At 57.2% G+C, this 19,844-nt stretch overlaps 1 protein-coding gene across 1 annotated transcript; it reads left to right on the top strand.

The window, feature by feature from the left end:
• The first annotated feature begins 398 nt into the window (after nt 1-398).
• LOC117096527 lies at nt 399-19,505 on the top strand. The gene is made up of 4 exons (XM_033233945.1): nt 399-453; nt 1,167-1,304; nt 3,450-3,704; nt 19,068-19,505. The coding sequence occupies exons 1-4, from the start codon at nt 399-401 to the stop codon at nt 19,223-19,225; spliced, it is 606 nt and encodes a 201-aa protein (XP_033089836.1). The 3' UTR covers nt 19,226-19,505.
• The last annotated feature ends 339 nt before the right edge of the window (nt 19,506-19,844 follow it).

Here is a 19,844-nt window from a genome sequence, read left to right as displayed (position 1 = left end):
ATCCCTCCCCAGGAGGCACCAAGGTCCTGGATGTCCATGAGTACCGCACAGGCATGCCAAGCAAAGCCATGGCACACTTGTCTCTCCAGGCGGGAGATGAGCCTCCCGAAACCCTGGGAAGCAGTGACCTTCCAAGGAGGATGAACCGTGTCCCTGTCAGCCCAAGACAGGCCACCGCGAAAGGTCCTCTCACCTCAAGCTGGCTTCTATGGGCAGGCCTGGAGTTTTGAGTGAAAACCCTGCATGATCCTCTCAGGGGACAGGAGGGATGAACAAAGGAGGGAGGGTGATCAGCTGACCAGGCCCTGAGGCATTAGCGTCTGCCTCGTCCACATGCTGCGCCAAGCTCAGAGAGGCCAAGGGGCTGGGCCGAGGTCACACAGTTAGGCAGGGCCCTCATGACCGGCACGCTGGTGGTGGAGGCCGAGCCCCAGGTTGGGGGTGGGGTGGGAGGTGAGGCAGCCCCTGGCCTCACTGGAGGGGGGTGGTGGGCTGGGCAAGCTGGCAAAGGACGTGCCCCACATGGTGGGTGTGAGGTGGGGAACGATTCAGGCAGATGCCTGTGTGGCCCTGCTGGCCCAGTCCAGGCAAGGTGTGACAGGTCTGCACGGCCCTGAGGGCACAGCTGTCTGCAGTCTCCAGCTCACTCCTGATCCCCAGAGCCACGTGTCCAGAAAGCCTGGGAGGTTGGATCAGCTGGGCACAGATGGCCTGTCCTCCCAGCATCCCTGCTGGGGCTTCCTAGGAACTGATTGGTGTAGACTCCGGGCAGCAGATGGCCAGGCTCTGCCCATAGGGTCCGTGGCTCCTCCCACGAGGTCACCCCATAGGACTGGCTGTGCCCCTTGACCAGGGGCTCCAGCCCCTGTCAAGCCCTCCCCTCTAGCCCCTCACCAGCCTTCAGCTGCTCTCCCTCTCTTGCCTGTTGGGCCCTGAGGGGTGATGGCTCCGCGGTCACCTGCCCAGAGAGTACACCACTCCCCATGATGCCCCCTACCTGGCTACACCCTGAAAAATGTGGCTTACCAAACCCTCCCACGTGCGTAGCCCGACAAGCGGGCTGTGCCTTGCTGGTAGCAGACCGACCAACTGCCTAGCCCTGCTCAACTCTGCCTCTGCACCCACATAACTCCCTATCAGCGTTGACCGACACCTAACCATCCCAGCCAGCACCGAGGAGTGGGCCCAGCTTCCGGTGGGGAGGGTGCTGGCCAAGGTGCTGGCCGAGGAGGCGGACACAGGAAACCAGCCCGTCCCCCAGCACTCCCTCTGCGCCCTCGGCCCTGCTCCCACTGCACAGACCTGTGGGGAGGTGGAGGCCCAGGCCCCAGCCTAGAGCAACCAGAAACAGCCAGGCTTGGTGGCTGGAGAGGGTTCCGGTGCCAGAAGCCTCTAGAGCAGCCCCAGCTCCCCATTTCCCCCCATGTCCATTCCGTGCCCCAGAATGGTCACTTCAGCTGCTGCAGGAGGGGCGGAAGGGGCTTTAAACCTATGAGAGGGGCGGGGTCACAATCTTCAGCGGTAGTGGGCCACTCTGGGTCACTGATAATTGAAGTGACGCCTGCATAGTAAGCACGGAAGTGTCCTTTCAAAGCCTCTCTGCAAGCACAGAGCAGCCCAAGACTGGAGCCTGGTCCACCCCAGGGCTGTCCTCAGACTGATGGCCAGTGCCACGTGACTCATCTAGGCTCTGATCCATCCCTGTGGTGAGAGCTCAGTTCCTGGTCCGGGGGCTGCTGTGTGCAGGGGCCCTGGAGGAAGAACGCTTGTGTGGGGGTCGGGCCTCAGCCTCCCACTGGCTCTGCGAGCTTCGCCTGAGGTTTCCCATCTGTGCAATGGGTGACGACGTCTTGGTGTGGCTCTGGGAGGACCCATTGAGCCACCTCAGGGGCTGAGCTGGTGGCACTCAGCAGCCAGTACCCCCGGGGAGGTGGCAGTGTGTGCATAACCCACCCCTTCAGGAGACCAGGGGGCAGAGTGGCTGGGGGTGTCTGGGCCCCACCTCACCTTCTGTGTGGCTGGGAATGGCATGCACTCCACAATGCCCTGGTAAGCCTAGGCTGGGACAAGGATGATAGGGTTAAAACAGGCCAAGGTGATGAGGGGCACAGAACGGCAGCCAGAGGCATGTGGGCAGTGCAGCCTCCACACCAGGCAGAGGGCCCACCCAGCATGGCTCCGCCCCATGAAGCTGCCTGCCACGGGGCTCAGATGGGCGCACCCAGGCTCTGGGAGGTCCTCACTTCCTCTGGACAAGTCAGGCAGGTCACCAGCCCTGCACCCTGCTCATCTTCCTCAGGGCCACCTCCATGGCCAGGGGCGGGCAGAGAGCACAGGGCTGTCCAGTCACCAGGTCTCTCTGCTTCATATCAGTGGACCTGGGCTCTGAGGGGGGCCATCAAGGCATCAGGCTGGCCCACTCCGTCCTTGAGCCAGAGTCCTACAGACTGACACCAGGCCGGCCTGCAAGACCCTCATCTGCATGGTCCTCTCATGCAGGGTGGGCCTGGGGAGGACCCAGCCCAGCTGAACTGACTCCCAGCACTCCTCCAGGTGCAGGGGCAGCCTGGCAGTTGTCTGAAGACCCCGGGATGCGCTTAGGAGCTCATCAGTGCGGCCCGGTGGGTGCCTCGAGCAGAAGACAGAGAAGGGACACCTGCACCCCTGTGTGGTGTGTGCAGGGGCGTCACTGGATTCTCTAGCCCCATGCCCCACCCCGCCCGTGGGGGGCTGGCTTGGTAAAGTGGGGGATACTAAGCAGGTGGCCTCGGAGAGCGTCTTCTGTGTTTGGAGCCCCCATTCTGCAGGAGGGAAGAGGTGGGGGACCCCTGCTGGGTTACGGGTAACGTCAGGCCTGGGTCCCCTCTCTGGAATGTGCAGAGAGGGCCACAAAGGCCCAGAAGGGCCCCCAGAACTCTCTTAAGCCTTGAGCCTGTTTCTTACTGAAAAATGGGGGCGATCGGTGCTCCAGCAAGGGGCTTCTGTGCAGGGGGCGGGGAATTCATGGGTTTCATGAGGCCAGGAAGGGATTGGGTCAGGCAGAGGCCATCCTCAGGCCTCGGTACAAAGCCTTTGCCCGCTTGGGGACCGGGCCAGCCTAGGCGCCACACCCTCCGGCCTGCGCCCTCGGCCGCCTGCAGGGGCCGCTGCCTCTTTAGGAATGCGCCGCCTTTGTCTGGGGCCGCGCGGCGCCGGTGCACCGGGCAGGCTGAGCGCCTCCTGCTGCCTGGCCTGCTCGCCCCGGCCCGCCGCGCCGCCCACGCCCCCACCCCGGCCCGCGCTCCCCAGCCCCCGCACGGGCCAGGGCCCGAGCTCAGGTGAGCGCCCCGCCCGCCGGGAGGCCCCGCCCCGGCCGGCGGGGGAATCGGGCGGATTCCTCGCACGTCAAACCACCTGATCCCATAAAACATTCATCCTCCCGGCGGCCCGCGCTGCGAGCGCCCCGCCAGTCCGCGCCGCCGCCGCCCTAGTCCTGCGCGCCCCGCGCGCCCCGCGCGCCCCGCGCACCCGCGGCCGGAGCCTAGCCCGAGCCCGGCGGAGCGGAGCGCGCCGAGCCTCGTCCCGCGGCCGGGCCGGGGCCGGGCCGGAGCGGCGGCGCCTGGATGCGGACCCGGCCGCGGGGAGACGGGCGCCCGCCCCGAAGCGACTTTCAGTCCCCGACGCGCCCCGCCCAACCCCTACGATGAAGAGGGCATCCGCTGGAGGTGAGTGGCCGCGCGGCACACGAGCCCGGCGGGCGGCGGGGCGTGGAGGGTGATGGCTCGCCCCCTCCCCGGAGCCGCAGGGCCCGTCCGGGGCTGCCGAGGCGGGGGCAGCGTAGCTGGGCGGCAGGGAAGGCCACCGCAGTGCCGCGCGAGGCTGGGGCCGCTGGCGCCCCGGCCCTGGGAGGGCGGAGCCGGAGGCAGCAGGAAAAGTTGCCGCTTCCCGGGAAAGTTGACGGCGACAGCAGGGCCGAGGGTGGCGGTCCGGGGGTCCCCGATGCTGGGCCAGGTCCGGGACGGGGGCCGCGGGCTGGAAGGGCGGGGTCCGGTCGCGGAGCGCCCCGGCCACCAAGGGGTTAACGAGCGGGTTTTTTTGCAGAAACGTGTGTACCGAGGGTGGGTGGGGGTGTTGGGCCGCCTCCACTCCCGCCTCCAGGACTGGGCTCAGAACCTCCCGTTTCTCCGAGGTCAGGCCGCAGTGGGATGAATGGAGGCGTTGGCAGCAGTAGAGGGCGTGGGGGACAGGGTTGTCCCAGCGCTGCCTCCAGGGCAGGCGGTGAGAGGAGGCAGCAATGCCCGCCATTCGCAGCCCGAGGAACATTGAGAGGCTTGGCTGGGGGAGTCAGGGGCGGTGGGGCAATCAGCAATCCCTCCCTAGCAGCCCCCGTGAGACTCCTTCCCCCAGTTCGGTGTGAGGTCCCGCAGTGGGGGCAAGGGAAGGTGGGCTTCATGTGAGTTGGGCATGCCCTGCCTGGAGGGTGCTCCCCAGGTGTCCACCCAAGCTGCCCTGCTGATGTCCATGGTGCCACAGGCTGCACACACGTTTCCTTGCACGTGCACGTGTCTACACGGACTGCACACTTGCACACCTCTGGTGCACATGCATGCCAACGCCACCCCAGTGTGCACATGCACAAACACTGGGAGCACACACGGACTCTGAGGGTGCATATCTGTGTCCTCGCCCCCGCCTGCACGCCCACGGCCACACATGCATGCACGCGGCATGCCTGCTGTGGTCTCCACGGGTGGCACATGCTGGGGCCCCTTTCGCAAGACCCACTCCTGCACCCATACGTTCATGTGTTGAGTGGGGAGGCCAGGCCCACAGACAGGGGCAAGACATCCTCTGCCCCACCTCTTCCTGCCTGCCTCTGTGTCCTGGGGGTCTCCCCCTCAGGTATGTGTGTGTGTGTGCGCGCGTGTGTGTAACTTGGTATGCGTCTGCACGTGTGTCTGTGCGCGTGATCATGTGTGCCTGTGGGCACATAGGCATATGTCTCTTTGCCTCCAGGGTGTGGGTGCCCCTTGTGTGCCTAGACGGGCTGTGGCCTAATCTGGAGCAGAGGCCCTGGAATGTGTGTTGGGGACTCACCGAACGCCCCCAGCCCAGCGTGTGAGGGACAGGGTCTCCCAGCCGCTCCCACGCACCAGGGCTGAGGCAGTGAAAGACGATGGTGGGCTGGAACCTGCCTGGGCAGGGACGACCCATTTCAGGGCATGAGGTCAACACTGTGACCAACAGGCCAGACTGTGGGCACCCTTGGTGTCCACTGCAGCTTGGCTGACTGGAGCACGTGACCCAGAGTGACTGCAGAGAGGCCCTGCCTTCAGTGCCTCAGTTTCTCCATGGTGAGGACCTTCTTGGTGAGGGGTTCTGGGGTGGGCTCCCCTACCTCCGGTGTTGTGTAGGGTGCTGAGCAGATGGATGCCATGCTGCATGATGGGCAAGGGTGGCCCACTGGCACTTTGGCAAGGGCCCCAGGCTAGGGCTCAGAGTGGCAGGCCACACCTCCTGCTCCCCTGGCCACACCAGTGACTCGTCTGTAGAGTGGGGACCCGCAGGGTATCTCGTAGGTTGTGTGAGGGTGAAACATACTAGCAGAGGGGCAGCTGAAGCAGTGGGGCTGGCCAGTCTCTTTTTCTAAGCCTCAGTCTTCTCATCTATAAAGGGGATGCCGTTCCCTGTTCTGCTCCACTGAGGTGAGGAGGAAGCGAGCTCCCATGCCAGGGCTGGGAATGGGTGGCCATCAACACCTAGACCCCACTGGGCAGAGTGGCATGTGTAGGGCCTGCCATGGCAGAACCATGACCTGAATTTGGGTCCTGGCTCAGCCACCTACTGGTGGTGTGACCTTGAGTGTGACAGGTCACCTCTCTGCCTCAGTCTTCCTCACCTGCAACATGGGCCAGTCGTCAGGGATTATGGGGCATTTTCAGGCTGAGGCTGGGCGGAATTGGCCCAGCTTTCCCCGTGGAGTTCTGACTCCAGTGCCTCTGCCTGCAGAACACCTCCCCACACCCCCACCCATCAGAGTCCTCCTGGGACCTGTGCATGCCAGCTGGGCCCCTCACCGCATCCATTTGCAGACGGGACAATAAAAGCCCCTAGTCAGGCAACTGAGGTCACAGGTGGGTGGAGGGGGGACAGGGCAGGGATGCTGCCCAGCTGGGGAGACACCCCTGCAGTACCTTCACTCCCTCCCTGCCCTCCCCCTGTTCCTCACCTGAGGGGCTGTGGAACCCCTGAGCCTGAGTTTCCCTGTGTCGGGGTCCTTCCACTGGAATTGGCAGAAATATAGGTTTGCCTGGAGCAAGAAGCAGGGGAGAGGCTGAGGGAGGGCCTGGCCCAGCAGGTCTCCGAAAGCCAGAGGGCTTGTGGAGGGTCTATGGAGGACACCCGCACAGGGGCTGGGGCCCTGGAAGGTGGGGAAGGTCCTGCTGTCCTGGGAGGCTGGGGACTGGCCCACAGCCTGTGGAGGGGCCTGGGTTTGTTTGCTGTTGCTGTGAGTGACAGGTGGGCTGTGAGGGCCAGGGCATGTGGGACAATGTCCTCCTCCTCCCTCCGCCCAGAGACAGTGCAGCCTCGCAGCACAGCCCCCTCCTCGTCCCTGCCCCAGCCTTGAATTCATGCTTTGTGGCACAGATGGCCCTGTGCAGCCGGTGCAGCACCAGGAGGGTCCAGCTGGTGAGGACAGGACGGGCAGGAGGCAGAGGAGCCCTCCTGCTATCCTGGGCCTGTGGCCCAGAACCTCTCACCGGGAGCCTCGGTCTGTGCGCCTGGGAAAGGGGTCAAGAGCAGGAAGCACACAGGGAGTTCCAGGATGACCTGGAAACCAACAAATGCATGTGTGAGCCAGGCGCCCCGCCCGGCCCTGGCACAGGGTTAGTGAGGGCTCCTGACGCTTGACTACTGTCTGATCAATGAGGTTCATGCTGTCCCGCCCCCATTCTGGTGAGCCTGACCTCTGACCCCCAGGCTGGCCTGCCTGACCCGCTGCAGCCACCCAGGGCCTGGGCCTTGGGGTCCGAAGGAGCTGGCCTGGCCTCCCGCTGCCCCTGCACCTATGCAGATGCCCTCTCTGCACCTCTCAGTGCACCTCTCAGTGTCCCTGCTCTGCAGCCTGGCTGCACCCAGGCCAAGGTCACAGGGACCCTCAAAGCCAAATCCCAGACACTGCATTTGCCCCAACCAGCCGTTCACCTTCTCATTTGTTCATTCGTTGGTTTGTTCCTGGCCTGTCAGATTCTCTTCCCAGCCAGGCAAATCAAGGGGTGTGATCCTTGGCATCATGCATCTCTAGGATTGAATGCTTTAAAGGATAGGAGGTCACAGAGTGGCCTGGGGAAGCCATATCGGAGTGACGGGCATGCTGCCCCACCCCGCAAATCTCCCTGCACTGTCCCTGGGCCCAGCTGGTTCCCCCCACACCAGGTGTTCTGTGCTGCCGTTTCTTCTTTTATCGCTGTATTTTAAACACTTTGCACATCGGGAACTATTCTTGTGCATCATGGGTTTTCTGGTGTGTGTGGAATCCCTTCCTGAGAATGCACCATCATTTATTTATCCAAACCTGTACTGGCCTCCTGCACTGCCTGCGGCCGTGGAGCTGGGCGCCGGGAGCTGCAGCTCTGCACACCCACCCCACCGTGTCCTCAGCTGGCACCCACCAGGTCCGGGGGCTGGTCATATGGCCCTCCCCTGACGCTTGGGCTGATTTCAGGGGACTTGGCAGCAGGGCCAGATCCCGCCCCTCCTAACCCGCTGAGGCCTTTGACAACCGTGGGCCAGCCGGGCGGGTGATGGTGAGTGAGTAGAGTCTGTTTCCGGCCGTCGGCTCTCTGGGCGGCCATTTGTGCACTGGGTGCCTTGGGGCCGGCCGCCTCTCCCCTGCCTCTTTCACACAGCCTCTGGTCTTGCCCACTGTGGCCTGTGGGGCCTCTTCTGTGGGGCAGCAGGGCATGGAGTGGTGCTGGCACCGTCTTGCAACTGTGTCCTGTCTGATGGAGGCGGCCCATGGCAGCCAGACCCAGGAGGCGAAGAAAGGCAGGGCTGTTGGCACACCTCGAGAGTGGCCTTAGGAGGTGCTGAGTGGGCACAGGCTAGGGTCCCCATGTAGGTCTACATAGGCCTGGCAGGCGGTAAGCCCCATTCAGGGCCCTGGCACATGGAGCCAGGCTGATCTGGAAGTGGAGTGTCAGGCGCTGACCCAGCCTCACTCAGAGCAGCCTGCCCTGGGCCCCCGGGTGCTTCTCGGCCCTCCAGTTGGCACCCTGGCATTCTGAGCTGGCTGTCACGGGGCACGGTCCGTGGAGTTGAAGTTCTTTGGAATGTTGGTGGGTGTCACATAAGGGCTTTGTGGTCAAATGTGGGACGTGCTGGATTAAATGGTGCTGATGGTGCTCCTTTCCCGCAGGGTGTCTTGGGCCCTGTTTTGGAGGGGGGTGGGCAGCACCTTCTCTGAGGGGCACCCCTGTGCGATGCACCTCAGGGCCTGGTGTGCCCAGGAACCTGTTTTGGGAAACAGTGGTTGAGGTGCCTCGAGGACCAGGGAAGGAGACCTGTGGGCCTCCAGCAAGGGCCCCGGAATGGATGGACCCTGCCACACAAACCCCGTACCCACGGGGCGCCCAGTGGGTGGAGGGACCACTGCTTCTCTCAGCAATTTGAGGTGATGTACAAATTTAACCTTTGGATTTATGACTCTATTTCTTTGCAGCAAGTGTCACGGGAAATGTCAGGCCGAGGCTGAGGCTGGGTGAGGGGCCTGTCGAGGAAGGGGGTAGGGCTAGGCAGGCTGGAGTGCTGAGGAGGGGCTCAGGCCAGGGTGGGCTTCAGGCCCCTCACCTCCTCCTGGGAGCCTTCCTGGATTGTCCCTTTCTTGCCTGGATCCCCGACTGTCACAACCTTGCTGAGATGTTGCCTTTATTTGCCTTCTGCCAGGGCCCAGATGAGGCCAGCTCGGGGACATGCCAGAAGTCCCCCATTCCCCAAGGCTGGGCAGCCGTGGGATCAGCTTGTGCAGTGTCAGCTTGCTGTGTGACCTTGGGCAGCTCCACCCTTCCTGGTCACCGCAGGCCTCATCTGCAGTCCACCGCTGGTAGCCAGAGGTGGTGTTCCCAGCTCAGTGCCGACAAGAGTGGGGAAACGCCTGGAGGCCTCGATGTGTGGGGTGTGGGGCTCTGGAGGAAGTGGGCGGGGGCTGAGTGCAGGGCTGGGGTTGCGGAGGGCTGGCCCTTGGTGGTCCCAGGGCCTAGGGCAGCCCTTGCACACAACAGGTGCTCAGTAAAGACCGAAAGGCAGTGCATTGATGTGGAAGGTGGAGGTGGATTCCGGCTGGGAGTCCACAGTCCCCAGTTACGCACCCCCCCTCCACTGCTACATAGCAGATGTCATTCCAAGGCCCCAGCCTGGCCTGTCACCAGCTCTGCCCTGCCTCCCAGGCTCGGGCAGGTCAGGGAATGGTGACTGCCTCCTCCCTGCCGTGTGCCAGGCCTGTGCACTGGAGCAGGGGTTCAGGCTCTCTAGTGCCCCGGCAGTTCCGCATCTCCTGCACACACAGCTCCCCCCACTGCACACCTTGAACCTCCAGATCCAGCCCGTCTGCTAGTGTCACGTCTTCCATACCCAACGTCCAAGCCCAGAGTCCCAGCCTCTTCCCTCTACCCATCCCCAAAGGCAAAATCTGTGTCAAACTTGCACCCCATCTTCTGGTCCATCCCCTTCACTCCTTACTGAGGGCCAGCCTCAGACCTGGCCTCCGTCCCCAGTCTGTGGCCACAGCCGGCCCCTGCAACCTCTGCACCTCCCGGGTTCAAGCGATTCTCCTGCCTCAGCCTCCTGAGTAGCTGGGATTACAGGTGCCCACCACCACGCCTGGCTAATTTTTTTGTATTTTTAGTAGAGATGGGGTTTCACCATGTTGGCCAGGCTGGTCTCAAACTCTGACCTCAAGTGACACCCACCTCATCCTCCCAGAGTGCTGGGATTACAGGCATGAGCCACCGTGCCTGGCCTCTGAAGGACACTTTCAAGAGAATACACAAACAACAAGCCAGGAGAAACTATTTGCAAATCATATATCTGGTAAAAGACTTATATCCTAAATATACAAAGAACTCTCAAAACTCAATAATAAGAAAAAAACCTATTCACAAATTGGGCAAAATAATTGAACAACTGGTTCACCAAAGACATTTTGTCAGCAAACAGGCACAAGAATAGATGCTCCACATCTTTAGTCATTATGGAAATGCAAAATAGAACCTCAGTGAGATAGTATTTCATGCCCACCAGGATGGCTGTAATTTAAAACAGAAAATGCCAAGTGTTGGCAAGGACGTGGAGGAACGGGAACCCTCACATGCTGCTGGTGGGAATATAACATGGTGCAACCACTTTGGAAAAGAGTTTGGTAGTTTCTTAAAGAGTTAAATATGAACCTACCATATGACACAGTCATTCCCCTCCTAGGTATCTATCCAAGGTAAGTGGAAGCATTTGTCCAGACACAGATTTGTATACAAAGGTTTATAGCAGCTGTATTTGTATAAGCAAAAACTGGAAAGGACCTGGAAGTCCATCCACATGTGAATGGATAAACAGGCTGTGTTATGTTCATACAGTGGATGGATATAACTGTATGACACATGCAGCATGGATGTGTATCGTGGATGAATATCAAAGGAATTTAAACATGGATAAATATCAGAATGATTATGCTGAGTGAAAGAAGCCAGACAGAAAGGAGTACATACCGTATGTTTCTATTTAGATTGAATTCCACAAGATGCAAACTAATCTACAGTGACAATACAGATGAATGGTTGCCCAGGGGCAGGGAAGGGCACTGGGAACCTTTTGGGGGTCATCAGTATACTCAACTCGACTGTGATAAGAGGTTCACAGGTACAAACATGTCAAAATATACCAAATTATACATTTTAAATGGGTGCAATTTATGTCAATTACACCTCAATAGAGAAAAATACAATGCTCATTTTATGCAAAGGATTATTTTGTAAAACTCTTTTGAGGAGGACCATCCTGGTCAACGGCCCCCACCATCGAGACTCTCCCAGCACATGGGTGCTGTGGTGACTCGGCCTCTGGGCTCACCCTCTGGTGCTGTGTGCACATCAAGAGCAGGATGGAAAGGTCCCCTCCCCACAGCCTGGCTGTCAAACCCCCAGCACAGAGGTGCACCGTGCAGCCTCCCATCATTTCCCATTTGCCTGTCCAAGCTCTCAGTGTCCCAGCTCTGTCCTCTTTCTGGAAGACAACCAGGTTTAGTGTTGGGAGCAGGAGACCAGCATGGGCTAGCCCAGTCCCACCACCTGAACAGAGGGGCTGTGATCCTCCAAGCTACCCAGGGAGGGTGCCACCTGGGTACACAGCTGGTCCCAATGGTCAGGCCTCCCCCTGACAGAGGGGCAGGGCCGTGTCATGGTCAGGGCCTGTGTCCTGAAGCCAGAATGAGGGTCAAAGCCCAGCTGCCCCACTGACAAGCTTCACGGTCCCAGGAGTGTCACTCTGCACATCAGTTTCCTCATCTATAAAACAGATCAATGACATTATCTGCCTGGGTACCTGCTAGGGCAAGTGGGTGAGTTAAGTCCGATGAAGCACTTAGAATGGTGCCTGGTATGTGGCAGTGTACAGAGCATGGGGCAAGCACTGCAGCCGACCCAACTGGTGGCCCCAGTGGGCCTTAGTGCCCCAGGTGTCTGAGGAGCCCACCCTTCAGCACTTCCCCCCCTGTGGCTGCAGCACACACTCCCCCAGGACCCATTCAGCCCTCCCAAGGAGAGGGAAGCCTCCCGAACCTGGTGTTGTCCGAGGCACAACATGCAGGAAGTAGGGCAGGTATCCTCCCTGGCCCCTCACCCTTCCTAGCCAGGCTGGAGCTGATCTGAGGTGGTTCCTTGATTCTGGAGTCTGAAGGGACATTGAGGGGCTACCTGTGCTCCAAACAGACCAGCTCTCTTCTCATCTGCTTCACACACAGGGGTTCTGGGTAAGAGCTCACTTCATTTCTTTGAAACACCACTCTGCTGGGCCAGCCAAGTCCTGTAGACCCCACCACTTGCACCCCTTGACCTCAGCATCCACAACACGCCCACAAGCTGCACCCAGCCGTGCTCACCCAGACAATGAGGATGGTGCTGCTCACTGGCTCCGGACAGCTGTTGACTCCGGGGAGCCAGCTGTGGCTGAGATCCTGGGGGTTTTGGTAAATCTGGTAAACTCCACGTGCAGTTCTAGCGAGCCCAGATGGGAGCACCGCCTGTTGGCCGGGAACCCTAGATCTGCTTGGGCTTCATGAGGATCTTGCCCTGAGTGACCTCCAGCTGGGGAATCGCCCTCCACCTGCACCAGGGAGAGCTTGGTCATTGTCCGCAGGACCCAACTAGTCAGGACGGGCTTCGACGAGGAGACAGATTGGAAAGTATGCTCCCTTTAGGAAGCAGTAGCTTTAAACTGGACTAGTTCTTATATAATGGGCAGTGTGTCCCTAACAAAACCAAAATGTAGTCCAATAATGGCTTCTCTGAGGGAAGCACAGGGCAGTTGGGTTGTCCAAAGCCTTCTTTGGAGCTTCACAGGTTTGAAAGATGATGGTTCAAGAGGCCCCAGTACTATTCAGCCATATAAAAGAATACATAAACAAAAATGTGGCCTAGCCATACAGTGGAATATTATTCAGCCATCAAAAATAACATTCTAATACCTGCTACAACATGGAAGAAGCTTGAAGCATGATCCTGAGTGAAAGAAGCCAGACACAAAAGGTCACATATTACGTGATTCCACTCATATGAAATATCCAGCAGAGGTCAATTCAAAGAGACAGAAGGTACATTAGAGGCTGCCACGGGCCAGGGAAGGGGAAATGGGGAGTGACTGCTAATGGGCTCTGTTTTAGGATAATAAAAATGTTCTGGAATTAAACAGCTGTGATGATTGCACACCATTGTGAATGTACTAAAACCAATTCTACCCTCTAAAGTGGAGGATCTTATGTGAATTCTATCTCAATTGTATCTAAATAAATAATTTGTAAAGGCCTCAGGAGGGGAGCTGATAATCAGGACTTAATCCCTGACTTTGCACACTACCTGTCACCCACTGTCTCCAGTCCCTCATACTCATCAGGAGCCTTGTGCAATACCACCTTTGCACTTGAGCCTCCCTCTGCTTGGAATGCTGATCCGCCTGCCCCAGCGTGTCCCATGAGCCTGCCCGGCTCAGCTCAGTGACCCCTGGCTTCTGCTCTCCCCATTCCAGGTATCACAGCTTGTATTCTGCTTTCAGAAATCAGTAGTCAATCTTGCTGGTGCCTAGGAGACTGGTATTCTGTCACATATAAAGAGTGGGTGACCAGCATTAGAGCATCAGGGAACACCCTCACCCAGGCACTCACCTGTGGGATGAAGCCACAGCACATCACCATGTGGAAGCCAAACTTGGTCACATACTGAAGCTCAGCAACCTTACCTCTTCAGCCTGTTGACAGAGATCCTTGACCTGAAGGAGCTGTTTGTCTTTCTCTTTTTTTTTTTTTTGAGACGGAGTCTCGCTCTGTCGCCCAGGCTGGAGTGCAGTGGCCGGATCTCAGCTCACTGCAAGCTCCGCCTCCTGGGTTTACGCCATTCTCCTGCCTCGGCCTCCTGAGTAGCTGGGACTACGGGCGCCCGCCACCTCGCCCGGCTAGTTTTTTGTATTTTTTTAGTAGAGACGGGGTTTCACCGTGTTCGCCAGGATGGTCTTGATCTCCTGACCTCGTGATCCGCCCGTCTCGGCCTCCCAAAGTGCTGGGATTACAGGCTTGAGCCACCGCGCCCGGCCTGTCTTTCTCTTAAATGCCAGACCTCAGCAGAGCATCAGTACAAGCCTGGGCTGCACATGCTAGAATATCGGTGGTCTAAGGATGTACTGCATACAGTAGCAATTAGTCAATATATGGATCTGCCAGGACACTCCTACCTGAAACACATTGGACAGCAGGGTTGGGTATAAAAGGGGTTATTATTATCTCAAGCACACCAAACAAGAGGGCTAGGCATAAAAGGGATCATGTGCCAATTCTACTAGTTTATCAGCGCCATCAAAGTTCTTATTTAATAATCTCATTTTCGGCCAGGCACGGTGGCTCACGCTTGTAATCCCAGCACTTTGGGATGCCGAGGTGGGCGGATCACGAGGTCAGGAGATCGAGACCATCCTGGCTAACACGGTGAAACCCCATCTCTACTAAAAATACACAAAATTAGCTGGGCGTGGTGGCAGGCACCTGTAGTCCCAGCTACTCGGGAGGCTGAGGCAGGAGAATGGCGTGAACCTGGGAGGCGTAGCTTGTAGTGAGCCAAGATCGTGCCACTGCACTCCAGCCTGGGCCACAGAGCGAGACGCCATCTCAAAAACAAAATGAAAAAAGAATTGCATGTTTGTTCATTTTGAGACAGGGGCTCGCTCTGTCATCCAGGCTGGAGTGCAGTGGCACGATCTTGGCTCCCTGCAGCCTCTGCCTCCTGGGTTCAAGCAATTCTCCTGCCTCAACCCCAGAGTAGCTGGGATTACAGGTGTGCACCTCCACACCCTGCTGTGTTTTTGTATTTTTACTAGAGATGGGGTTGGCCAGGCTGATCTAGAACTCTTGGCCTCAAGTGATCCACCTGCCTCGGCCTCCCAAAGTGTAGGATTGCATGTTTAAAAAAAATCAAACCTCATGAATGAGACCAAAGCGTCTACTGGTGCACAGGAAAAGAACACCCTTTACTTCAAACTACCCCAGGGAAAACCCAGGCACAGCCTCCCCAGCCTGGCAGCCCTTGCCAGCCTGTACCTAGGGTGGGTGTGAGTGCCCACAGCTGGGAGAGCACCCGGCACACCCCAGCCCTGCTCCCAGGGTGAGCCCCACATACACCAGGCAGAGAACTCCTGGGCTTCGGGCTGCTAAGCCCCAGGGGCCCCAGCGTCACCTGCTGTGTACAGACCCTTCTTGGGGGTGGGAGGGAAGGAGTGGTCTCACCCTGCAGAGCTTTCGGGACAACTAAGGATGTTTCCCAGGGCCTATGGGAAGTCTGAATCAAAAACTGCTTTTCAGTGAGTGGGACTCCTCACTTTGAGGGATCTGGGTTCTGAGCCAGCAGAGCAGGCAATGCGAGGGGATCCGATCCCACACCCAGGCTCCATGGCTCTGGGGTTCCTCCTGCCAGCACTCTCCACCAGGACCCCTGCTGCCCCTCAGAGCACCCCCCACGACAGTATGCAGGGCCTCCGAGCCCACTTGGGTCAGGAGGGTGCCCAGACCTGCCTTTCCCTGCCTGCCTGCTCTCAAGGCTTAAGCCAACTTTCTCCATTTGTGCTAACTTCCTCCCTCCCTCCCTCCTTCCCTCCCTCCTTCCTTTCTTCCTTTCTTTTTTGAGACAGAGTCTTGCTGTGTTGCCCAGGCTGGAGTGCAGTGTTACCATCTCAATCTAGGCTGACTGCAACCTTTGCCTCCCAGGTTCAAGTGATTCTCCTGCCTCAGCATCCTAAGTAGCTGGGATTACAGGCCCTTGCCACCCCCCACCCCCAAACTAATTACTGTATTTTTTTAGTAGAGACGGGGTTTCACCATGTAGGCCAGGCTGGTCTTGAACTCCTGATCCACCCACCTTGGCCTCCCAAAGTGCTGGAATTACAGACATGAGCCACCATGCTTGGACTTCCATACATTATGGCCATTGGGACCAGCTGTGCACCCAGGTGGTACCTTCCCTGGGTAGCTTGGAGGATCACAGCCCCTCTGTTCAGGTGGTGGGACTGGGCTAGCCCAGACCAGCTAGCTGGTCTCCTGCTCCCAACACTAAACCTGCTTGTGTCATCCACGCAGGGCCCCCATGAGATCTTCTGGTCTGCACAAGGCCCCCAGAGACCAGGAAGGGTCCCCTCGCTGGGATTTGAGTCCCAGCCTGAGAGTTGGGCCAGTGATGTTTGTTCTCCATGTGCGACTCTGCAAGCAGCTTTCCCTCCTGGTTTCTGTCGTTTTTTTTTTTTTTTTGAAACATGGTCTCACTCTGTTGCCCAGGCCGGAGTGCGGTGGTATGATCTTGGCACACTACAACCTCCACCTCCCAGATTCAAGCAGTTCTCCTGCCACAGCCTCCCAAGTAGCTGGTATTACAGGTGCCCACTACCATGCGTCCAGCTAATTTTTTGTATTTTTAGTAGAGATGGGGTTTCGCCATGTTGGCCAGGATAGTCTCGAACTCCTGACCTCGTGATCCACCCGCCTCAGCCTCCCAAAGTGCTGGGATTACAGGTGTGAGCCACCGTGCCTGGCCCCAGTTTCTGTCTTGCGTGTGGTCCCCAAACTCTTGAGCATAGCCCCACGCCTCCACCCAATCATTCACGTAGACCCCGGGGTGCGCAGAGGTGGAGGGTCGCCCTTGGAGGACCTGTCTGCGTGTCCATGGCAGCCTCAGTGTGGCTCCTCTGCTCAGCCCAGGGTGTGGTGGCTCCATCACTGCTTTACGCGTTGGGGTTCAGGAGGAATTCTCATATAACAGGAACATCTCCACATGTCTTCCCCGCCTTAGCGTCTTGGGGTGTACGTGGAAAAACCCCTGGTGGGGCTCACTCCGACAGAGTCCCAGCCTCTGACATTGAATCATCCACAGTCTCTCTAGTTTACATGGTAGGGTTCGGGATTTATGAAAGTCATATATTAAAACATGACTTCATTATCTCTTTGAATTCAACTTTGATTAATGTTTGATCCTATTTATTAACTTAGACCATGAAATTCCCTTAAGTATTTTAAATGAGATTAATATATATCATATATTTGATTTTTCTTTTCATATACCAGTTGTTTGGCTAGCAAACAGACCTTCCAAACATTTAAACCATGCTTGTAAATCTAATAAATTAACCAAAAAATGTGAAGCATCTTTAATTTTCTGGATTTTAATATACTTTGTGAGCTTAGTAACATTTTTCTATTCCTTTTAAGATAAACTTAAAAAAAAAATTGGGGAACTAGGCCAGGTGCAGTGGGTCACGCCTGTAATCCCAGAACTTTGGGAGGCCGAGGCAGATGGAACACCTGATGTCAGGAGTTCAAGACCAGCCTGGCCAACATGGTGAAACCCTGTCTCTACTAAAAATACAAAAATTAGCCAGTGTGGTGGCACATATGTGCCTATAATCCCAGCTACTCAGGAGGTTGAGGCAGGAGAATTGCTTGAACCCAGGAGGTGGAGGTTGCGGTGAGCCGAGATTGTGCCACGACATTCTAGCCTGGGCAACAAGAGCAAAAGTCTGTCTCAAAAAATATATATTTATATTAATATTAAAGAGCACAATCTAAAGTGTAGGGGTGGAATGAATGAATGAACCCTTTAGGCAAGCGAGCAAAGGCTTTCAGGGCAGGTGTCCGTCATTCCCTTGAGCCAGGCCTCCGCAGGCTGAGCACTGAGCGCTGTCTGACCAGGACGTCATCCACTCGGGCAGCGCCCTCCTGGCCCCGGCCACCAGGGCGGCGTGGGAGCAGATCCAGTGGTGCGAGGGTGGCACGGCACAGCTGCTCCGGTGCCTCAAGGGCGACTTCAGCAACGTGGCACACAACATGCAGTGGAGGTACCTGTGGCCCTTTGTCATCGTCACCGCCAACATGAGTAAGGCACAGGCTGTGTGGGGGCTGGAGGCCTGCAACCCTCAGGGGTGCACCCAGGAGCTGGGACCCCATGGGTGGAGCACGTAGGCTCCTGGCCCCCGCTTGGCCATGCTCTTAGAAAAATGATTCAGAGGCTGGGTGCGGTGGCTCATGCCTGTAATCCCAGCACTTTTGGAGGCCAAGACAGGCAGATCACATGCAGTCAGGAGTTCAAGACCACCATGGGCAACATGGGGAAACCCCGTCTCTACTAAAAATACAAAAAGTAGCCAGGCGTGGTGGTGCGTGCCTGTAATCCCAGCTACTTGGGAGGCTGAGGCAGGAGAATCACTTGAACCTGGGAGGTGGAGGTTGCAGTGAGCCAAGATTGCACTCCAGCCTGGGTGACAGAGCGAGACTCTGTCAAAAAAAAAGATTCAGCAGCTAGGCCTCCATTTCCTCATCTGTAAATGGAGCCTTTGGGAAGACAGTCCGTGATGACACACCCATCACTCCCTCCCAGGGACAGGTCCTGGGCTTGGGAGATGGTGGGCCATGATCTTGGGGGTCCAGCAACCGTTCCAGACCCTCAAGTGTGAGACTCTAGAAGGGTGAGTGTTGAGGGTCCTGCCTCACTCCAGGCTCACTGCAGACAGGTGTGGGTACAGGTGGGAGGCAGGAAGTTGGAAGTCAATTCTGTTCTAAAGATGGTCAGTCAACCGGATGTGGTAGTTCACACCTGTAATCCCTGCACTGTGGGAGACCGAGGCGGGTAGATTGCTTGAGCCCAGGAGTTTGAGACCAGCCCAGGTGCTATAGTGAGACCCCATCTCTATTAAAAAAAAAATTGCCAGAGGTGGTGGCATGCTTCTGTATCCCCAGCTACTCAGGAGGCTGAGGTGGGAGGATCGCTTGAGCTCAGGAGGTTGAAACTACAGTGAGCTGAGATTGCACCACCGTACTCCAGCCTGGGTGACACAGTGAGACCCTGTTTCAAAAAATACATATAAATAAATAGGCTGGGCACGGTGGCTCATGCCTGTAATCCCAGCACTTTGGGAGGCCAAGGGAGGCGGATCACTTGAGGTCAAGAGTTTGAGAACAGCCTGGCCAACATGGCGAAACCCCATCTCTACCAAAAATACAAAAAATTAGCCAGGTGTGGTGGTGCGTGCCTATAACCCCAGCTACTCGGGAGGCTGAGGCAGGAGAATTGCTTGAACCTGGGAGACTGAGGTTGCAGTGAACAGAGATCACATCATTGCACTGCAGCCTAGGCAACACTGCAAGACTTCGTTTCAAAAAAATTAAGAATAAAATATAAATAAATAAATACATAAATATGGCCAGCCAGTGTCAGTGTGACAGTTGTGGTCATTTTGAAAACAGCAAGTGTTCAAGAAAGCCCTGAGAGTTATGTCTGATTAAAGGAACTGTCCCCTAGTTCTTGCTGTCGACATCTTTGACAAGTTCAGCTTCACGCGAGCCAGTGTCGCGCGGTTTGACGCCCTTCACAAAGAGTTCCCCGGGGACCTGGAGTCCTCCATCTCCTTCCCAGCTGACTTCCTCAAACCACCTGAAGAAAAAGGTAGAACTGCTTAGAAACCTGCTACTTCCCTCGGAGTCCCCAGCGTTCAGGGAGGGGAGGGTCCCACCTGCAACATCCCAGGAGGATGAACATGCCGTACTCCCTGCACTGAATGTCCGGGCCGGAGTGTTCCAAGTGTTCACTGGCACCAGGTCCTGTTGGTGACAGCGGGTTGTTTCGTCCAAGTGCTTAGGTGCAGGTTCGGCATCCTAATCCTGAAATCTGAAATGCTGCAGAATCTGAACCTTCTTGAGCACCAGCCTGACACTTAAAGGAAGTGCTCATTGGAGCATAAGTATGAAATGATACTTAAAAAAAAAAAAAAAATCAAAATCCAGGCTGGGCACGGTGGCTCATGCCTGTAATCCCAGCACTTTGGGAGGCCGAGGCAGGGGGACCACCTGAGGTCAGCAGTTCGAGACCACCCTGGCCAACATGGTTAAACCCCGCCTTTACTAAAAAAATACAAAAAATTAGCCAGCTGTGGTGGTGGGTCCCTGTAATCCCAGCTACCCAGGAGGCAGAGGCATGAGAATCGCTTGAGCCCAGGAGGCGGAGGTTGCAAAAAATCCAGAATGTTTCCAAGCATTTCAACTAAGGGATACTCAGCCATGTAACTAATAATGTGAGAAA

Source organism: Trachypithecus francoisi, unplaced genomic scaffold (assembly GCF_009764315.1).
Source record: "Trachypithecus francoisi isolate TF-2019V2 unplaced genomic scaffold, Tfra_2.0 Lachesis_group14, whole genome shotgun sequence".
Taxonomy (NCBI): Eukaryota; Metazoa; Chordata; class Mammalia; order Primates; family Cercopithecidae; genus Trachypithecus; species Trachypithecus francoisi.
The sequence above is the reverse complement of the archived record's forward strand: the minus strand, read 5'-3'. Positions and strand labels throughout refer to the sequence as shown.